This window comes from Aquarana catesbeiana, linkage group LG11, assembly GCF_042186555.1.
Source record: "Aquarana catesbeiana isolate 2022-GZ linkage group LG11, ASM4218655v1, whole genome shotgun sequence".
Lineage (NCBI taxonomy): Eukaryota > Metazoa > Chordata > Amphibia > Anura > Ranidae > Aquarana > Aquarana catesbeiana.
In genome coordinates this window covers 92,162,025-92,183,787 of record NC_133334.1, presented here as the reverse complement: position 1 = coordinate 92,183,787, position 21,763 = coordinate 92,162,025, and the positions used below count along the sequence as shown (strand labels likewise).

Below are 21,763 nucleotides of genomic sequence, written 5' to 3'. Positions count from 1 at the left end.
AAACACAGCTCTACACGGGGAACACATGTAATCACCCCATATGAACAAGGCCTTACTTTCAGCATCTTATTTTCTATTACCAATTTTATATTCACTTGAAATATGACTCATAACATAAATACAATTTATAGAGCATCCAGAGGAGCAGCATAGGGGAACACTATAGATTATAGGGCTTTGAGACTGCTGAGACTGCTGGCATCTCATCTAAGATGGTGGCGCCCAGCAGCAGATCCAGGTAATGCACATAAATAACATGTTTGCAAATGCATAACTTTGGTAGAAATATGTTGACTGCACATTATATATAATCTTGTGGGAATATTGTTGTTGAAATGAATAATGTGGTGACAGGGTGTCTTTTATGTCCAATTTATTGTAATAAAAAATTGTAAAGCTATCACTTGTTTGATTCAGGAAGGAAAAGAACATTGTCTGAACTATGACAAAACCATATTTGTATCACTGAAATTGGTGTTTTGCTTTGAGTATGAAAAAAGTTTTGATGGCGTACCATTTCTTCCAGGTCCTCCAGGTGATGGTGTGACTGATGATCCTGGTACATTGGGATGTGGTGTGCTGAGGTCTGTGGAAAAGAGAAAATCATTAATTAACATTTCCACGTAATATGGAAGGTGAAATTTTTATATTGGTTAAAGAGAACCTGTCCCCAGCTTAAAATTGCACGTAAAGACACATTAAAATCAAGTATTTTATATACGTAGGTCACTGCGCGATCACATCTGTGTCCCAGCAGCAGATCCAGGTAATGCACATACATAACATGTTTGCAAATGCATAACTTTGGTAGAAATATGTTGACTGCACATTGCATATAATCTTGTAGGAATATTGTTGTTGAAATGAATGATGTGGTGACAGGGTGTCTTTTATGTCCAGTTTTTTTGTAATAGAAGAAAAAAATGTAAGGCTATCACTTGTTTGTTTAAAGAAGGAAAATAATATGTTGCATGAAATATGACAAAACCACTCATATTTGTGTCACTGAAGCTGGTGTTTTGCTTTGAACATGAAAAAAAGTTTTGATGACATACCATATACTCCAGGCACCTTAGGTGATGGTGTGACTGATGATCCTGGTACATTGGGAGGTGGAGTGTTGGAGTCTGTTGAAACATTTGTTATTTAACATTCCCATATAATATGGAAGATCTGATTCTTATGTTGGTTAAAGAGAACCTGTCACCACCTTAAAATTGCAAGTACAAGCACAGAAAAATTATGTATTTTATATGCTTACTTGCAGCATTTTTTTTTCTATTAACAATTTTATATCCACTTTCAATATGACTCTAATCTCCCTACATAACTTTAATATAGCATCCAGAGGAATAGCGAAGGGGAACACTATAGAGTGCATAGCTATGAGTCTGCTGGGGCTGCTAAAATCACATCCAAGATGGTGGCGTCCAGCAGCAGACCCAGGTATTCACATGCATATCATGTGTACATTAAGTATGAGCCCAAGCGTGTTCGCAAGCCGCACGTGCAAAGCCCGCCAGGAAGTCGGCACTGCACAGCGCTAATCACAGTCAATGAGACATTTCCCCATGCGCGGTTGCAGAGAACGGCAAATGTCTCACTGCCTGTGATTAGCGCTGTGCAGTGCCGACTTCCTGGCGGGCTTTGCACGTGCAGCTTGCGAACACGCCTGAGCTCATCCTTAGTGTACATATGTATAACATTCCTAAAAAATTGTTGAATGGAAACACTGTATAATATTATGAGAATATTGTTGTTGAAATTAATGATGTGGTGACACAATCTCTTTTATGTCCAAGTTATTGTAAAAAAAAATGTAAAGCTATCACTTGTTTGATTCAGGAAGGAAAAGAATATTGTCTGAACTATGACAAAACCATATTTGTATCACTGAAACTGGTGTTTTGCTTTGAGTATGAAACATTTTTTGATGGCGTACCATTTCTTCCAGGTCCTCCAGGTGATGATGTGACTGATGATCCTGGTACATTGGGATGTGGTGTGCTGAGGTCTGTTGAAAAGAGAAAAACATTAATTAACATTTCCACGTAATATGGAAGGTGAGATTTTTATATTGGTTAAAGAGAACCTGTCCCCAGCTTAAAATTGCAGGTAAAGATACATTGAAATCAAGTATTTTATATGCTAAGATGCTGAGTGGTCACATCTGTGCCCCAGGTAAGGACATGTTTACTCACATAGGGATGCACAGGTGTTCCTTGCATCCCCAAGCAGGTAGTCCCATTTATATCCATTGCAAATACTTAAACTCACCCAGAGTGCTTCAGGGCTGGGCAGATCTTATATTAGGAGCAGCAGCTGTGTCTGTGCAGCCACTAGATCCCAATAGACAGCAATGGGACTTCTGCCATGGGAATGCACACAGCAATTGTGCATTCCCATGCTGGCAAAACACAGATCTTCACAGTGAATGCATGTAATCACCCCATATGAACAAGGCCTTACTTGCACATTTTTATTTTTTAATTAACAATTTCATATCTGCTTGAAATATGATTCTTATCTCCCTACATAACATTTATACAGCATCCAGAGGAGCAGTGAAGGGGAACACTATAAAGTATAGGGTTTTGAGCCTGCTGAGACTGCCGACATCACATCCAAGATTGTAGCCCCCAGCAGTAGATCCAGGTATGCACATACATAACATGTGCGCGCATGCATAACATTCCTAAAAATATGTTGACTGCACATACTATATAATTTTACGGAATATTGTTGAAATTAATAATGGCTGGGTCTCTTTTATGTCTAGTTTGATGTAATATTACAAAAGAAAAAGTAAGGCTTCACTTGTTTGTTTCAGGAAGGAAAAGAATATTGTCTATACACAGTATGACAAAACCAGTTATGTTTGTGACATACCATATCCTACAGGTTCACATGTCATGCAGCAGCCATTTGCATCATATCGAATGGTGCTCTAAAATGAGAAAGACACACTGAAAGTTACACATTTGTTTTGTCGAATAAAGAAATAGATTTTACCAAAATTCTTCTTACATAACTTTTTACATAAGATAGCTCATACCAAGGGTATCATATCTGACACGTTTTTAAAATGTTTTTGCTTTAAATATACTTCAAGAAAATTAATCTCTAAGAATAAATAAGGTCAGTTATGACCATGGACCCTTTTCACTATTGTTATGTTCACCTACTCACACTGAAACATGCATAAAACATTAACTTCATGTAAGCGGACATAATTACAGTGAGTGAAAACATGAGTACCTGACTTTTGAAGAAATGTCCATTTTTCTAATTGTGATCATGAGGTAGGAAGACTCTGTAAATCTAAAGGTAAAGTAGCAAATCCCTTCAGTCACTGCTTCATAGGTGAGGAGGACTGGTGCCACCACCAGTTTGGTGGTAATCTTCATCTAACATCAAAATACATGTGTTTTGCAAAGACTAAGCTATGGTCAAATAGTAAAGGCGGAAAGGTTTATTTTCTTTGTTAATGAGTTGCTTTGGCTTGCTTTTAAGCTACTTTATTTTGTCTTTTAACCAATAAGTTAATTTGACCAGCTTCTGAATAGCTGCTTTTGCATTTACATTGACTTATATGGGGATGAAAAACAGCTTAAGTGCTTGCCGACCAGCCGCCGCAGTTATACTGCGGCAGGTTGGCTCGGCTGCGCGAATCTCCGTGAGTGTACATCTGGCTCGTACAAGGCGATCTGTGGGCACGCACGATTAGCCAGCGGGGGAGCCAATCAGTGTGTCTGCCAGCCACCCGTGATCGTTCCCCACAGAGACGGGACGGGAATCTGTCAAAGTAAAGAAGGCAGATCTCCGTTCTGTCAGGGGATAACACAGAGATCCTGTCTTTCTGCTATGCAGGAATACGGATCTGTCTGTTGTCCCAGGCAGCCCATCAACCATACAGTTAGTAAACACACCCAGGGAACACATTTAATCCCTTGATCGTCCCTGATGTTAACCCCTTCCCTGTCAGTGCCATTAGTACAATGTCAGTGCATATTTTTAGAACTGATCACTGTAATAATGTCAGTTAGGTATCCGATCTGTCCGCCACAATGTCGCAGTCCCGCTAAAAATCGCAGATCACCGCCATTACTATTAAAAAAAATTATAATAATGAAAATGCCATAAATCTATCCCCTATTTTATAGACGCTAGAACTTTTGTGCAAACCAATCAATATATGCTTGTTGGGGTTTTTTTTTTACAAAAAATATGTAGCAGCATACAAATTTATGATTGGGTGTGTATATTGGGTGTGTTTTATAGCAGAAAATAAAAAAAAAATATTTTTTTTTCAAAATTGTCGGTCTTTTTTTGTTTATAGCGCAAAAAATAAAAACCGCAGAGATGATCAAATACCACCAAAAGAAAGCTCTATTTGTGGGGAAAAAGGAACATAAATTTTATTCGGGTACAGCGTCGCACAACCAACCAATTGTCAGCTAAATTAATGCAGTGCCATATCACAAAAAATGGCCTGGTCATTAAGGGGTGAATCCTTCCGGGGCTGAAGTGGTTATTAAAGACCATTAGGCTCTAAAGTATATCTAAAACCATTTTGGATACAGTCGAAAATGGATAACTCCAGAATAAATGAAGGATGAAGGATAATCTTCTCTGAGACGGTTGTCAACAATTTGGAAGATTTCAAATGGCTTTGGTGTAAACTCTAAACTTAGGTTTTTTTTTTTTTGAGTCTTGGAGATAATATTCATGAGAGTAACTATGGATGTTGAAGCTCCCCAGTTAGGACAGCAATAAAAAACATGACAGGGGTTCTACCGCTCCCCTACATTATCCAAAGTGAATATGGCTTTAAACACACTGTGGGGGTTATTTACGAAAAGCAAATCCACTTTGTACTACAAGTGCACTGCAAGTGCACTTGGAAGTGCAGTCGATGTAAATCCGAGGGGACATGCAAGGAAGATAAAAAACAGCATTTTAGCTTGCATATGATTGGATGATAAAATCAGCAGAGCTTCCCCTCATTTCAGATCTCCCCCTCATATTTACAGTGACTGCACTTCCAAGTGCACTTGCAGTGCACTTGTAGTGCAAAGTGGATTTGCCTTTCCAAAATAACCCCCTTTAAGTATTGTCAAATACAAGCTAAGGGGGTTATTTACGAAAGGCAAATCCACTTTGCACTACAAGTGCAAACTACAAGTGCAAAGTGCATTGAAAGTGCACTTGGAAGTGCAGTCGCCGTAGATCCGAGGGGGACATGCAAGGAAAATAAAAAAACAGGATTTTAGCTTGCACATGATTGGATGATAAAATCAGCAGAGCTTCCCCTCATGTAAGATTTACCCCTCACATTTACAGCGACTGCACTTCCAAGTGCACTTTCAGTGCAATTTCAAGTGCATTTTGCATTTGTAGTTTGTAATTGTACTGCAAAGAGGATTTGCCTTTCGTAAATAACCCCCTAAAATGCGAAGTGTGACAATTTAAAACAGCCAAAGTTTTTCCTGAAGTCAAAGGAAAAGATGTATTTTTAATTCTTTTGTACATATTGATTACCCTCCTTTGCTCCTTTACCTTAATTCATGGTCTTGTAGGTTTGATTAATATGGTGTTAAACATTTTCTATGTCAACCTGCTATCCATCTATTTGCAAAAGGCAAGGCTGATTATTTCTGACTTTAATTTTATAGCGTGGAAGTCTTAAAGCGGACAGTCTTTTACTTATTTGGAAAGTGTACAGTAGTCAGTGTTCTTTCTAAAGGCAAATATTTCTTACATGTTCTTTAACCTACCATGGCACATTTAGTGACATCCAACTGTTGGCAGACCATTTGCACTTTGGTAAGAATAGGGTAGCCGTCTTCTTCATTACATTCATAGTAGCTGCATCTGTCACTGGGGGTGCTGTACTTCTGACCAACCTAAAACAAAGAGACAGTTTTCCTTGTCAGTTTATTTATGTTTAAAGGCAGCTCAATATTTCAAACTCAGTTTTGGATAGTATATCCTCCCTTAAACAAACCTAATCAGATATTTTGTAGTTACATCATGAGTTGGTTAAGAGTATAAGGAAAATTTGAGCTAATTTTTTTAAAGCAAACCGTCACCTCTTGTGAATCTAAAGATACGTTAACATTTATTCTGGGGTATATAAACAAAATGAATAGAAGGCACGGATTAACTTGCCTTTTCTGAACATATGACAATTTGTTATGTGGTCTCATCTCAAGCAGAGGACCAATGTTTCTGCAGAGCTGCTGATTGGCAATCTCTGCTTGAACATTGTTAGAGAAAATACATTTAACCCCTTAGTTCTGCTTTATTTATCTAACAAAGAATTTAAAGCTGAACTCCAACTTTCTTTTCACTAGAACTGAATGAAATGATCAGTCCCAGAAGGAGTGACATCAAAGACACACAGACCTGCTTTTTACAGCTAAATAAAGTAAGATACAGATAAAATGACAGTGGGGTTGTGATTCATTTACATGCCCAATGCATCTGTTGTTTTGGGGAGGAAAAGCTGGAGTTCTGCTTTAAGTATATGTCTGCTTTAAATGGAACATAAAAGTATGGCTTTTGTACTGTAACCACAGAATGTAGCCTCTGTAAATGTCCTTAAAATCTGTGCTTTGTATTGGTACAAATATTGGAAGATGTCAAATAGCCCAATGGAAATCAGGCTGACTCCATAAGATTCCTGTACATTTCAGTCACCTTTACATTTAAAGTTTGAAAAGAGTTTACAGAGCTTTGTTCTTAATAAGTAAGACTCTCTGTATCATATCTATATGGGCAAAACTAGTAGCAAGCTTGAAATGAGCAGTTTTGTCATTCCTGGAGTAGGACCTTCGGAAAACTGTATACAATGAGACAAGATACTAAACATACTGAAATATACATTTTGGGTTTGCATGCAAATTATTTAGAAGTTTTCCAGCATGCAAAGTTTAGAAGCCATACTTTTGAAATGCCCTTTTATTATGACAAGGAAAAAGGAACCTTTTGTAACCACATCATCTGTCATAGCCACAAATGTTCCCAGCACAGGTTTGTCATATAGCTGTCTACAACTCCTGCTTATCTATGTGAAGCTTGAAATGAACACTTTTATTGAAATAGAGAGCCTAAAAAAGGCATTAAAAACAATATTTCTGCAAAAATACACAAGTACAAGGCACGGCCTCAAAAATCAGTACTTTATGTAAATAAAGACAACTCAAAATGCTCCAGAAGACATCACTGAATAATGCAGGATGGTTATTTACCGCTAGGTTGACATCAGTATTCTGCTCTCCTCTCATGGTACATTGTTTGGCCACACATTCTCCACAGCATTGTCCACTCATTGTTGTGTATTCATAGCCCTGTGAAATAAAGCACACGTTGTAAAGATTTAAAATAAAGATATTACATTTCTGATGAGTGGCCATGTGTTTATATGATAATAGAACTGCATCAATTTGTTTATCTACCTAGAGGTTAGATTCAAAAGTTTGCAGAATATGCTCTAGATTATTTATTAATAATTACATTTGATTGGATAGCTATCCAGTGAAGTTGTTATTTAACGAAACGCATCAGGAAAAGTTTTTGGCAGCGACGTCACCGTGTGTTTGATGCTTTATCTCTCTATTACACTGTAAGTTCACAAACTACGGTAATATAGCAGTTATTTATCAGGTAGGATGATATTAAGCATGTATGGCCTGTTCTTATGAGGCCTCAGGCTCTGGTAAGCAATTTGTGTGCTTACTTGGTGGGTGAAGGTGCACCGAAGTTGATGTAAGGAGTCAGCGGTGGATGCACTTTCACAGATGATATTTGAATGGACATTCTAATATGAAATTTTAGTTGTCTGGATAGTATTTGTTGCATGTAAATTCATAGCATTGCACCCAGCACTTTTAATTTATTATTATAAATATATTAAAGTTTAAATGTCTTTTGCATACATTTTTACAACACTCAATGTATTTAAAAAATGTATATATCAATTATTCGTCATCATTTTTATATACTTATTAGCATTGGTTTACACTATTTTGGAACGATTTTGGAAGTATTTGGGATTATGAGTATTTCCCATAAGAATGAATGGAGTAACAGCAGTCGTGTGCAATATGAACAGTTGTTTTTGTAAGTAAAGGCTCGTACACACTATAAGAAAATCAGGTGAACATTTTTGTCCACAGAATTTTTGTACGATCTTCGTATAGTGTGTACACAACTTTCAACAGCCGATTCGGAATTTTCATGCGAAAATTCCCGAAGGGACAAACTCCAAAATTTTTCTCGTACGGGAACAGAATGAACAATTTTCGATTAATGTGTACCAATTTTATACCATATACATACAAGAAAAATCAGAAAAGAAAGAGTGCGCATGATCAGAAACAAACAACAACAAAAAAAAGGCCTTTGTCGTACGAAAATTTTCGTAAGAATTTTCGTACAAATTTTCTTTCATCCATTCTGATTTGCTGTAAAACAATGAGGAAAATCGGACAATCGTTTGCCTGATTTTCTTATAGTGTGTACCCCACTTTAGACTGTATGACTCAGAGTGAGCTTCCCCGTGAAGAATGCTAGATTGGGGTGGATGATGAATATTTTTCCTAATGCACTGCACTCAAGGGGATTAGGGAAATTTAATAAAGACAATTGTACAAAGGTACAGCTGTCCTTTAAGTTTTCTTAGGATTTACATTTAGTTATCTCTAAGAAATGTGTTCTTTTTTTCAACATAATTAACTTTGTAATGCGTGTAAGCTGTCATGCATGTTTAGGAACATAGACTTAATTTTTAAAGGTTCTCATTCAGTGGACTTAAATAGAAACATTTAGATCAGTAAACAAAAAAAGCATTAGGGCCTTTTTTTATTCCAATGCACCTCAATGCAATGCATTGGAGTGCACCGGCCAGGATATAAACAATGGATTTTTTATCTCTATGAATTTCACTTGTGCTGGAAAATGCATGACTGTTGTGAACAGGCTGCAGCAAGGTAATAAGAAAAGTAGCAACTGTTACTGGTATCACAAGCTTGGTTGTCTAGAACTGTTCCCTTTATCCAAGTATGATCTTATTTTCCTTGTCATTGAACCATTAAAAGTATTATCACGCTGTGTTTGTTTGTTGAAAACGTTTTTTTTACAGTTAATATGTTGGTGTTTGGTATTTAGGCATAGGCTATTTGTGGTTAATAATTAATAAAATCTGCTTCCCTGCAATTTAATGTGCTGTTAATACAACAGTTAAATAAATTCTTACTTGATTGCAGGTAGTATTGCAGACAATTGGACTGCATTTGATTGCATAGAAACCTGAACTCATATCCATATCGTAGGAGCATTCACACTTCTGACAGGCACTAATTGGCTGTGGAATAAGTGATCCACGCTAAAAAAAAAAAGGGGGAGGAATTGTATTTTTTATTATCGGTATAAACATACAATTTCTGCACTCTTAGCTCTTAGATATGTGTACAGATGGCTCAATAAGCTGCTATACATTAATCCTCAAGAAATGCAATGATGAATTTTCACAAATCTTTATTTTCAATGTCAACATACTATTTTACTCATGATATGTTTTTGTGGGATTTATTAAAAAAAACTGAATTTTCTGTAGCATTTATTCTTGCTCTAATGCCGCATACACACGGTCAGACTTTTCGACTACAAAAGTCCGACAGCCTGTCCGACAGACTTTCGACGGTCTTTTGTCAGACTTGCGTCAGACTTTCTTACGAACGGACTTGCCTACATACGATCACACAAAAGTCAGACGGATTCGTACGTGATGACGTACACCGGACTAAAATAAGGAAGTTGATAGCCAGTAGCCAATAGCTGCCCTAGCGTGGGTTTTTGTCCGTCAGACTAGCACACAGACGAGCGGATTTCTGGGTCCGGCGTAGTTACGACGTAAAGATTTGAAGCATGTTTCAAATCTAAAGTCCGTCAGATTTGAGGCTGGAAAAGTCCACTGAAAGTCTGCTGAAAGTCCACTGAAAGTCCGGGGAAGCCCACACACGATCGAATTGTCAGCCAGCTTTAGTCCGTCGGCGTCCGTCGGACTTTTGTAGATGAAAAGTCCGACCGTGTGTAGGCGGCATAAGTCCTACACTTTTACTTAATAAGGTGACAGTCCTTGTGCAGCAGCCCTTATAGTGGTATTACAACCAAAACCAAAAATGTAATGTATTGTGGGTTACCAATCATTAGATGTGGTGGCTGAATTTGTTTTCTTTTTTAGGCTTTTTTCCTCTGTTTTCAGCTGGTTATCTGGCCAGTAATACATGTCCTGTATTAACATGTCCTGTATCCACTTTGGATGATTACATGAACCCCCACTGCTGCCCATTGCTAAGGTGAAGTTTCTAATTTCTTACTGAACTAGGATCTAACTTGTAACCATGGACAACAAATATTTCCCCAAGTCTTCATCAATCAGCCCTAATGTTGCCACTACAAAACAGCTATTTATTTTCAATTCGCAAAGATTGTTACTTTTAGATTGTATTACCTGGTACACATCATTTTCATACACGCAGACAGTGTCTGGTACTGTGAAAAAAATGCACAAAAAGATATGAGTAACATCATAAAAACTATTTAATGTGTAAGTCAACTAATTCCATCTTTTTTATTTAAGTCAGATTTTATTTGTTGCATTTGTAATATTTTTTCCAGTCTTCTTCCACAGAGAAGAAAGAAAATCCAATAAAGACAGCTGTGCATACAGAAGAAAAAAATAGTAAACTTATAAAATGAATACAAGTTTCACTTCCAAGCTGTAATCATATTATATATGATGCATAAGCCACTGTGGGACTTTTATCACGTTGCACTGCAATTCTGCGGGTTAGAATTAGGGTATATTGAACATTGTGGAATCTTCCATCAGTTCCACATGTAGACTTTAGTGCAGGTTGTATTATTTATCTGTATTCAATAACTGGTGCAGCACACATTAAGCATGTGTATGAAAGCATGCCAGGGTGTCAGTCATTGGACCCAAACAGCTACACCAAATTCCAGTGAATTTGCTTGGGATGCCTCATGTTTTTCAAAGGAGAGCAAGAGGTGTATCTCCTGTGCCACTCAGCCATTGCGGGTGGAAATGGAGAAATCTATTTTCTTACTATTATCTTGTGCGCTAAAAATAGAGCTCTGGCTGCAGTACCCAAGTGAAATTCATTCCATCTTTTTGGGTAAACGGCAAAATACACTGAGCCTGTTACTTTGCCATGAAAGCAGAAAGGATAGGGTCACTTTAAATCCCAGATTTTCAATTTTAGGGGAGGCGCATGCATGCAGCTGTCTGAGCCGATCATGTCCGCTTAGAACTCTGCACCGTCGGGGACACTGCAGCCTTTACACCCGAGTTTCTTCAGCCTGAAACCCACTCTAAGTGACTGGCACCTCTGTGAGACTCCAGGGCACAAATTGGAACCATGTTTTCAGGGAGAAGCTCAAGACGGCTAAACCCCATGAAACGCTGACTAGAGCTGCCTCTAAAATGGCGGCGCCACCATCTTCCCATTCCTCTCAGCTTCACACACAAAAACAGCTCAAATCTCAGAAATCCCACTGCTCAGCGTGGTAAGACTGATTTTGATTTTGGGTTAACCACCTTACATTACGAAACTCCCCGCCGGGCTCTGACTTGTTAAGCCAATTTGAAAGGGTTCTCCCTAAAATACCTCAGATGCAATTACTAAAAAGCTGATGCGGGAAATCCGTAAGGTAGGCTGCCGCACCTCCATTCTGGAACAGAGAGTGGATGAATTTGATATTACTACCTCCAGCCATGCTCAGGAATTAGAATACCTCAGAGAGGTATATCCCTCCCTTTAAACACGCCCTGAGAATTTTAAAAATAGAAATAGGAGATCTAACCTCCAAATCCGCGGGATACCAGAGGCTATTGAAGATCTACAATCAACAGCAACAGCACTCTTTCAGGAACTCGCTCCATTTATCCCCATTGAGAGGCTGGAAATGGACAGGATCCATAGATCCCTTGCCCCTTGTAAGGAAAATTGCCCATCAGGGACATTATTGTAAAATGGCACTATTTCCACACTAAAGAGCAATTGCTGGAAGCAGCTCGCAATAAGGAGACCCTTCAATTGAATGAATGAATGAATGAATGAATGAATGAATGATTTGTAAAGCGCTGCAAATGCGAACTGAATCGCCTCCAGCGACATACTTATCAAATCTTTCAAGATCTCTCCTAACAAACGCTCATCAAACGGAAAGCAATGAAACCTCACCTGCAAGTGCTCCAGCATCATCGCATTACATATCACTGGAATTTTCCTTTAGCTGTCTGCTTTACTTTCAAAGGAATCTAGTAGAACCTACTACTGAGGGATTGAAACGCCAAGCTGATTCTGGTTCTCCGAAAAATCAGAGTAACACCCCTGAACACCAAGCTTCTTCCAGCTTTCATAAGAGGAGTCACTTTGCTTCACCGCCACCTGAGAGGGATTCAATGGACTGACCTGTCCTATTTGGGTGATATGAATTTTTTAAAGGGCTTACCCTTTTACTTTGCTCATAAATACACCCCATAGGCTAAACCACCTGATATAGAAATAATTATTCTGAATTTAGGTCGGTTTTCCTATAATTCAGTATTCTACTTTGGTCCCCCTGCTTGGTTTAATAATCTTCTGGTTAATAGATAGCTTTATTTACTTCACTATTAATTATTTAGACAACTACATATGGTACTTCAACTCCTAATACACTCATTCACGCATGGTCTCTTCACAGTTGCCTGTTGATAATATACACAACTTGACCTCTGTTCTTTTGCAGTGACCTAATGGTTCATTCTGTTTGTCCACTTGCACTAGGAACCTAGGCCATAATCATTGGTTTACCTTTCTCTGACCATTTTTCTTCATAAATCAACCAGTTAAGCATCGTACAATCCTTACCCAGAGTTGATCTGTTCCATATTCTAACATTTTACACTACTGTTGTTACATGCCTGTCACATTCTTCACATTCGCTTGTTATTACTGTATTTTTCCATAACTAGCTTGGTGGCTGTTGTGTCCTGGAGACATCCCACTGCTCCTCCATTTATTTCTTCGAGTGCCCCACATAGTTGTTTGGGCAATCGTTGGACCAATAGTACCCACCGGCTGGTGAGTCTTATTATTCATCACCCCTTGGATACTTGCTCCAATTCGGAGCCATTTTTTTTTCCTATTTTTTATTTTTATATTCTATATTTCTATAAACATTTTTTGCTGTCTCCAGAATTAACTTGTATTATTCCATTTTTGACTGCTCCCCTCCCTAATACTTCCCTATCCCATACCCCTCTCTGCATTCTTCCACTTCAGGTTACACCATAACTTATTTGCCGGTACTCACAATCCTACAACCTATCTTCAACATATGATGGCCTCTCTGATCGTATTAACACTTAATGTTCAAGGTCTTAACCCCCCTAAACGCACAAAAGCTTTCCGCTCTTTCTCCAAACTCATGGCTCATGTGGTTTGCTTACAAGAAACACACTTCACAACACAGTCCTCTCCCAAATTCTTTAGCTGTACCTATCCTCAGGTATACACAGCCTCGGCTGACACAAAACAAAGAGGTCTACTGATTGCTTTCCATCGCACAACTCCATTCACCCTCAGTAAGGAACTCAAAGACCCTGAAAGTCGATACCTAATATTATCTGGCCTTCTCTTAGACAGCGAAGATACAATTGTCTCCTTCTACGCCCCTAATAGAAACCCATTATTCCCATCCCCACAAACAATTTTCCAGAATAGATCATTTATTTGTAATCATAGGCACCTCGGCACTCATCTTAGATTCACTTATTATTCCTTGCTCTTGGTCTGACCATAATATGGTCTTGACTACCTTCTCGTCATAAATTCCAAGGCCCAATCTTCGTACCTAGTACAGTAATGCCAGTCTGTTGGCTAATCCTACCTATCGTCAGGATGTTGAAAAGGCTGTCAATAATTATCTGGTTGATAATAAAGCCACTGATACAGACCCCCTGACTCACTGGGAAGCACTCAAGCCTTACATTAGAGGTGTCTGTTTCAGTCAAGCATCTCACTATCGTAAGCTCAAGCGGCAGCTTCAAAAACGATTAGAGGATGCTTTTTATTTGGCTTCAAAGAATTTTCAAGCCATACCCTCTCTGTCTAATAAAATTTTGTATGATAAAGCCCGTTTGGAACTCGATCTTTTCTTGACAGAATCGGCAGTAAAGATTCTCCGTAAGGCTAAATATGTTTTCTATATGAATGCGAGCAAACCAGATACCTTTTTAGCCTTGGCTCTATGTAGGGCAGCCTACAATCCAAAACCTATCCGCTTAAAATTAACCAAAGATATTTATATTTAGTAATCCACTAAAAATCCTACAGGAATTCAAAAGAAAACTCTCTGAACTATATAGACACAATAATGAGTTTGACCAATCTAAACTAGATACACTGTTGTCCGCAATTCATATCCCCACCCTCTCCTCATCCCATCGGGAATCCCTAGAACATCCTATCACAGACATTGAGATTCAGAACATGGGGGATGTGGGGGCTGTGCCCCGAGCTCACCCTTTTTTTAAGCCTATTAGAGCCTCTGACTCTAATCACGTGCCTAAAAAAACAACACCCCCCCATTGGAATCCATAGTCCGTGGCCCTGTATGTAGATCAGGGGGCCAGACGCATGGCTAGGGGCGGGCGGCGCCTGTGTGCCACCTATAGATGTCCCACCACTGAGAACACTGTAAGTCTAGCCACAGCTCTTAGGCCAGGAGTGTTTCAGAATTTACCTTCTTTAAGGCTTGAATGCTAGTTTCTTTGGATTGTGGAGTATCCAGCTTTTTTGAATGTATGCTATTTGTTATTTACCTCATACTCATTCCAGCACTGGGGAGTCATTAACAACTCTGCAGGTATTAAAGGAGGAACCAGATTTATGTATTCACCTGCAAAACTACAGATTTAACCTTTTTGAAACCTTATCTAGTAATATTCTTTGAGCATGTTGTTTTTATACAAACAGACAATAAGTTCTTATATGTTGGTATTTAAACTTAAGTGCTTTGCATTTTTGTAGACTCACATGTCAACGAGTAGTAAATGTAAATTTAAAGCAGATGTCTGGAATGTACCGTAAATAAAAATTTACCAATGTTACCTATATGCACTTTTGTATCTTAGAGCTAAAACATTCTGGGATAAATTAGGCATTAGGACTGGTGGTTTACGGAGTTCAGTTTACTTTTGTGAATATTATCCTATTGTGTATGAAATATTCTGCTAGTTGTACTGGAAAACAAACGAAAAAAACACTGAGCCAGGATAATAATTTGATACAGAATATCAAAATGACATACCGCAAGTAATGTTGACACAACAAGCACCAGGAGGCAAGAAAGACACTACTCGGTAGCCAGACCCACATGTTGGCATTTGACACACGCATTCATCGCAAGCTAGATGAGAAGAAGAAGAATACTTTATTTTTCCCCGTGATTAAGGTATTTGAAAAGTAATAACAATAGCACACTTTATGCTAACCTGAAAAGGTAATTCCGCTTTCCTTTATTTTCACCTAATAATCCTGCAAAAACACACATCTTGACCCTTTATGTCTACGCTTTCTGTATTTCTCGAATGTATCTCCGGAGGCAGCCAGGCCGTACTTCAAACATGCCTGCCTTGGTTCATCTCCATACATGGTGGATTGATGGGCCTAGCTTTTTTTACACAATAAAGGTTCTTTGTGCTTTCTTTTAAACTTAGATGGAGGTGACAATTAAACTAGAATTTCAGGCAAGATCAATAGGGGTTTTCTGTACTTGCTAAAACATTCTTTTCCTAAAAAAGAATACTAAGCAGCCACCACTAAGGATTGGTCAGCTGCAACATATTAAACAGTTTATAGTTCCTGACAGGTCGTTTGTAAGCTGTTGCTTATACTTACGAGTAGTGGGAGGGGCTGTAGTTGATACAGGTGTTGAGAGGGTAACCGACGTGTTAGTTGTCGAACCAGTTGTTGAGGACGTCGTTGTTGAACCAGTTGTTGAGGGTGGTGTTGTTGATTTAGTTGTGGTTGTTGGTACAGTTGTTGACACTGTGGTTGTTGACGCAGTTGAACTAGAAGTAGAAGGTGTTGTTGTTGTTCCACAATTTTCAACAAATTTCTCTGCTGTGCAATTGCTGCTGCATCTCGCATAATATTCACAGCCGTTCAGATCCGCTTGTCTGTAAATAATATCACCTTAAAGGCAAAATAAAAACGCACAAGCATTAAAAAAAAGTATATGCAGACATTAACAATAAAGTATATGTTCCTTAATAATACTAAATGCCCCATCTGTAATATGTATTCTTATGAAATTATTGAATTTATCAGGATATTGGAACGTGCATAAGGGCAACACTAAAACATACCTACCTATTAAAGAATCAGAATCAGTTTGTGGGTGAGGAACAAAATAATACTTTAAATAAATTAGACCTGCTTTCATATTCATGTTGCTTTTCTTTGCAAAAGAGCTTGAGGATACTGCAGTCACTGTATAAATTAAAGCCGTATAAAACTGAAAACCTAAAATGTATTATATTGCAGCTTACCAATCCCCAGATGTGGTGACTGCATTCGTTTTCTTTTTTTATGTGTTTCCCTTTGTTTCCACCTGTTGATCTAGCCAGTAATGCATCTCCTGTATTAGGGTGCCTACACTCTAGATGAAGGAGTAATCGAGACTCCTTTGGACAGCAGTATTGTCATTCTGGGGTAGGGGAGTGTTAAATGTACTAGCAGATTTAGATAACTCCAGCTAATATTTAAGCAGTTACAACTACAATTTTGTCCCTTTTGGGCTAAAGGTTTCATACTTAACCTTAAAGTGACCCCACCACTGAGCAACTCAAACAAAAATTGCAGCACCTTTCCAACGATTACTCATGCTTAACTTTCCAGAATGTGGCAACTCGAATGGGCATATGATGGCACATTTGGGTGTATATGACAGCATGTTACTGTGGATCCTTGCTTTGGTCCCTACATGACTACAGGACATAGTAGTAATGTGAAGGCAGTGGGAGGATACACAGCAGTGCACAGCAGGGGGTCAGTCATCTGCCACTTGTTGGATTCCAGTGGCAGCCATAGCTGTGCAAGAGATCGAAGTCACAGCCCACAGGAAAGTATGTAAAATACCTTTTGCAGCATGCTGCTATTCAGTGTGAATTCCAACATTTTAAGATATTGTATGATGTAGCCTTTTCATGTTCACATGATAAAGATTAGTTATAGATACATGCACTGGCTTTTTTTTTTTCTTTCATTGCAAACACTTAAAGCCAGATCACCGCATACCAATGTAAAATGGTATATTATGATAATTGGTATAAAATGGTATGTTACCATAATATATTACTTGATACCAATACAGACTGATAACAAGACACAGAAACTGTGCACCACAACAACGAAAGAAGAAGAAACTACATACATAATTGAGAAATTAAATAAAAACACCAGAAAACAAAGTAGATTGGTATAACATGGCTAAAAATATTAAACAGAATATAGTTTTCCTTTTAAAGTAAACCTAACCTGGCCGAAACCTTCCTAGGGTAGGAAAAGTGCCTAGGAGGGCCTGTAAGTGCTTGGATGTACATAGGGGTATATTTACCCTGCTGCTAAGATACCCCTTATTTATCACAATTTCAAACTGCGTCTAACGCTAAAACTTTGTTTTGTGTTTTTTGGTAACGTAGGGTAGGGTTAGACTTCTGTCAGGATTTATTCTTATCTGTGTCACCACTGGAGAGATTTACTCCCCACTCCCTTTTTTGCTCTCGGTGCCCATTGTCACCAAAATATGGAAGTGATGGAAAATTCTAAATTTTGAACTGTTGCTGGAACAAGACTATAAGGAAAATCTTCCAATGGTAATACCTGTACCAGTGATAACTGTCTAACAGGGGGTTTCTCTGACCTTAGAATGCTATCTTCTGACCTCCTGTTACGATTTTGCATCTACAGGACAAGAGGTTATGAAACTCCCCAATAAGACTCGGATGACAAAAAAGTGACGGGTTTGGTCCATTTCCTACTCTATCAAAAAAAAAAAAAGGAAAAGTTCAATGCCAGAACTGCACTGGACAGTAGATGTAAATAAATTAAAAGAATATCACAGGAGGAAGTACTTTAAGCCCCATGTATAGCCTAGACATACCTTCCTAGGAGTGTTTACAATCTTTAAATATTGGTAAAAACGCATTTCATATTAAATTATCTATTTAAAAATATTACAAATCCAGATCGCAGGTAGTAAAGAAGGTGCCACACCCTATTATTGGGTACAATCACACTTAAGCACTTCTGTTTTAAGACACCAAGTATCAAACAAATAAAAACCACATATCAACATACATAATTGTATTTTTTACATAAAACACCTAATAAAAAGTGAAAGGATTCTGATAATCATTAGTAAAGGTGTACCCAAAACAAATAATCAGCTTTCTACAGACTTATTACAATTGTAAGTCAAGATAACCAACTGCTCTGCCCCAAAATGGACCACATATAATGATGTAAACAAATAAATTCTTCACAAAAAGGGAGGAGAAGAGGGTCACCAATCTACTCTACGCATTTCGTGGCTAAAGCCATTTCATCGTAACTCATTGTAACTCATCGTAACATTGTAACACAATATATGAAAACAAAAATGGTAAGTCTTTACAATAACAGATTATAACAATATAAATACAATTGCACATCTTTACTGTGTCATGTTTTCTTACCATAGATACATGTGGTTATTCATGCATAACCATTAGCCCAAGACCCCTTACAGAGGGGGATAGTCACCCCCAGGATCATGTACAATCCTCAACATGAAGCATACTGGGTCACACCGGGCCATCACCTCACCAGCTCCAACATCTGCAATGTCCCTTACATGGTGGTATAAATATATGTAGTATCTAGCAAAATACTATGGTATGTATACATATTCCTAAAACAATATCACCACAGGTACTATGTAATACTATAAACTCAGTCACTGGAGTCAATATTACTAGCAATGTATAAATCAAATGCAATAATAATTTCCCATTGAACTATCTAGGTTACTGCTGACTGTTTACATTTAAATTGTGAGTGTATATCTAAACTCACAATAAGAATACTTATGGTGGTAAACTCAATAACACTAATGCCCTGTACACACGATAGGATTTTCCGACAACAAAATCCATGGGATTTTTTCCGACGGATGTTGGCTCAAACTTGTCTTGCATACACATGGTCACACAAAGTTTTCGGAAAATCTGATCGTTCTGAACGCGGTGACGTAAAACACATACGTCGGGACTATAAATGGGGCAGTAGCCAATAGCTTTCCTCTCTTAATTTATTCTGAGCATGCGTGGCACTTTGTGCATCGGATTTGTGTACACATGATCGGAATTTCCGATAACGGATTTTGTTGTCGGAAAATTTTATAGCAAGCTCTCAAACTTTGTGTGTCCGAAATTCCTATGGAAAATGTGTGATGGAGCCTACACACGGTCAGAATTTCCGACAACTAGGCCCTATCACACATTTTCCATCGGAAAATCCTATTGTGTGTACAGGGCATTAGGGTCAAGCAGTACATCAATAGTTTTACTCTCAATCTACTATATAAAACATGTATAATAACTGCCAAACCCCAGAGACAAGTGCTAAAATATGCATACAAAATGGAACAAAATATACATACAGGATGACACAGACTTTTAAGCCCTTAGCGTATAAGGAAGATGTTCAAACACAACCACCATCAGGGATATGCAGCATGGCCAAAGGAAAAGGAAATGAAGGCCCAAGATTAGTCCACTGGAGTCCACCCACCAGCATCATCAAATGGTGCCGATCATGTTACTTCTGCTGTGGGCATTATGACACATATGCTTGATCATGCACCCCAGATGCCAATAAACCAAGCAGAGGGGTGGATCAACGAGCCAGCACAATTGTCTGAGGTAATGGAAGGAAGGGACACAGTCTCACCACCCACTTCCCTCTAGGAAGACTCATGATCATCGCCATTTGATGATGCCAGTGGGTAGACTCCAGTGGGAGTATATATAGGCTGATCTGGGACCTTCATTTCCTTTTCCTCTAGACATGTTGCATGTCCTTTTATGGTGGTTTTGTTTGAACATCTTCCTGATATGCTAAGGGCTTAACAGTCTGTTTCATCCTGTAAGTATATCTCGTTCCATATTGTAAGTATATCTTAGAACTTGTCACTGGGATTTGGTAGTTATTACACATATTTAATCAATTAGATTGGTGGTTACGCTATTGATGTACTGCTTGACTCTTGGGGGTTAATTTACTATGAATGGAGAGAGCAAAGTCTGGTGCAGCCCTGCAGAGAGACCAATCACCGTATGATAAATATAGAGAAAACGCAGTGCTAAAAAATACATAAATTAAACCACATATAATAATACAACCTATATAATGTGCAAATAATCTTTCAAACAATGAAATAAATGGTGAAGGTCATATGTAAACAATAATGATCATCAATATTAACATAAGATAGCATGGTTTTTATACCACATATAAAATGCATAAAGTGTCCTTCAAAACAATATACGGAAGACAAAGTTCATATGTGAACAATAATGATCAGCAGTATAGAATCTTCCACCATGGTGTCTTGCCTCTACAGTGGAAGATTCTATACTGCTGATCACTATTGTTCACATATGAACTACAGTATATCTTCTGTATATTGTTTTGAAGGACATTTTATGTACTTTACATGTGGTATAAAAACCATGCTATCTTATGTTAATATTGTTGACCATTATTTTATACTTATGACCTTCACTATTTATTTCATTGTTTGAAGGATTATTTGCACCTGTGGTATAATTTACTGTATGTATTTTTCAGCTTTGCATTTTCTCTATATTTATCATATGGTGTTTGTTCATCTACACTGATTGCATGCTGATTTTCTTTGACCAATTTAGCACTGACATACACTTTTTTCATAGAGACCAATCAGATTCCAGGTTTTTTTGTCAAGCTAAAGTTAGAAGCTGACTGGCTACCATGCACAGCTGCATTAGATTCCAAGTGCTCAAGTTTTAGTAACCACAGGTATTCTTATTGTGAATTTAGATACGCTAGATACACTGTTTCTTCCTGTATGTATATCGTTCTCCATCTTGTATGCATATTTTATTACTTGTCTCTGGGGTTTGGTAGCTATTATACATGTTTAATATATTAGATTGAGGATTAAGCTATTGATGTACTGCTTGACTCTTGGTGTTATTGAGATTACCACCATAGGTATTCTTGTTGTACCTATGGTGGTCAGCAGTAACCTAGATAGTTAAATTTGACATCAATAGCCCATTTAATTTATACATTGTTAGTAATATTGACTCCAGATACTGAGATTGTGGTATTACATAGTATCTGTGGTCATAATATATTTAGGGATGTATATACTGTACATTCTATAGTATTTTGCTGGATATTACATACAGTATATCTATGCCACCATGTAGGGGGCAAATGCTGGAGGCTGGTGAGGTGATGGCCCGGTCTGTCCCACTGTGCTCCAGTGGTCTCGCATTGGGGATTGTACATGATCCGGGGATGACTCCCCCCCTTGGGTCAATGGTTATGCCTGGATAACCACATGCATATGGGGAAAGAAAATTTGACATGAT

At 38.1% G+C, this 21,763-nt stretch overlaps 1 protein-coding gene across 42 annotated transcripts in view; it reads right to left on the bottom strand.

Moving 5' to 3' along the window:
• Window positions 1–21,763, bottom strand: part of LOC141112193 (uncharacterized) — a 114,168-nt gene that overhangs the window by 12,735 nt on the left and 79,670 nt on the right. For 23 of the 42 annotated variants that reach the window (XM_073604738.1, XM_073604746.1, XM_073604754.1 and 20 more), the window contains exons 34-43: window positions 15,978–16,274; window positions 15,388–15,486; window positions 10,517–10,557; window positions 9,260–9,388; window positions 7,254–7,352; window positions 5,778–5,906; window positions 2,890–2,947; window positions 1,943–2,014; window positions 1,056–1,127; window positions 515–586 (exon numbers count right to left, since the gene is read on the bottom strand). In XM_073604738.1, the coding sequence (XP_073460839.1) occupies window positions 515–586; window positions 1,056–1,127; window positions 1,943–2,014; window positions 2,890–2,947; window positions 5,778–5,906; window positions 7,254–7,352; window positions 9,260–9,388; window positions 10,517–10,557; window positions 15,388–15,486; window positions 15,978–16,274 (1,068 nt within the window). The remainder of the gene's footprint in view (window positions 1–514; window positions 587–1,055; window positions 1,128–1,942; window positions 2,015–2,889; window positions 2,948–5,777; window positions 5,907–7,253; window positions 7,353–9,259; window positions 9,389–10,516; window positions 10,558–15,387; window positions 15,487–15,977; window positions 16,275–21,763) is intronic. The other 19 variants (XM_073604744.1, XM_073604759.1, XM_073604765.1 and 16 more) reach the window with 4 other exon arrangements.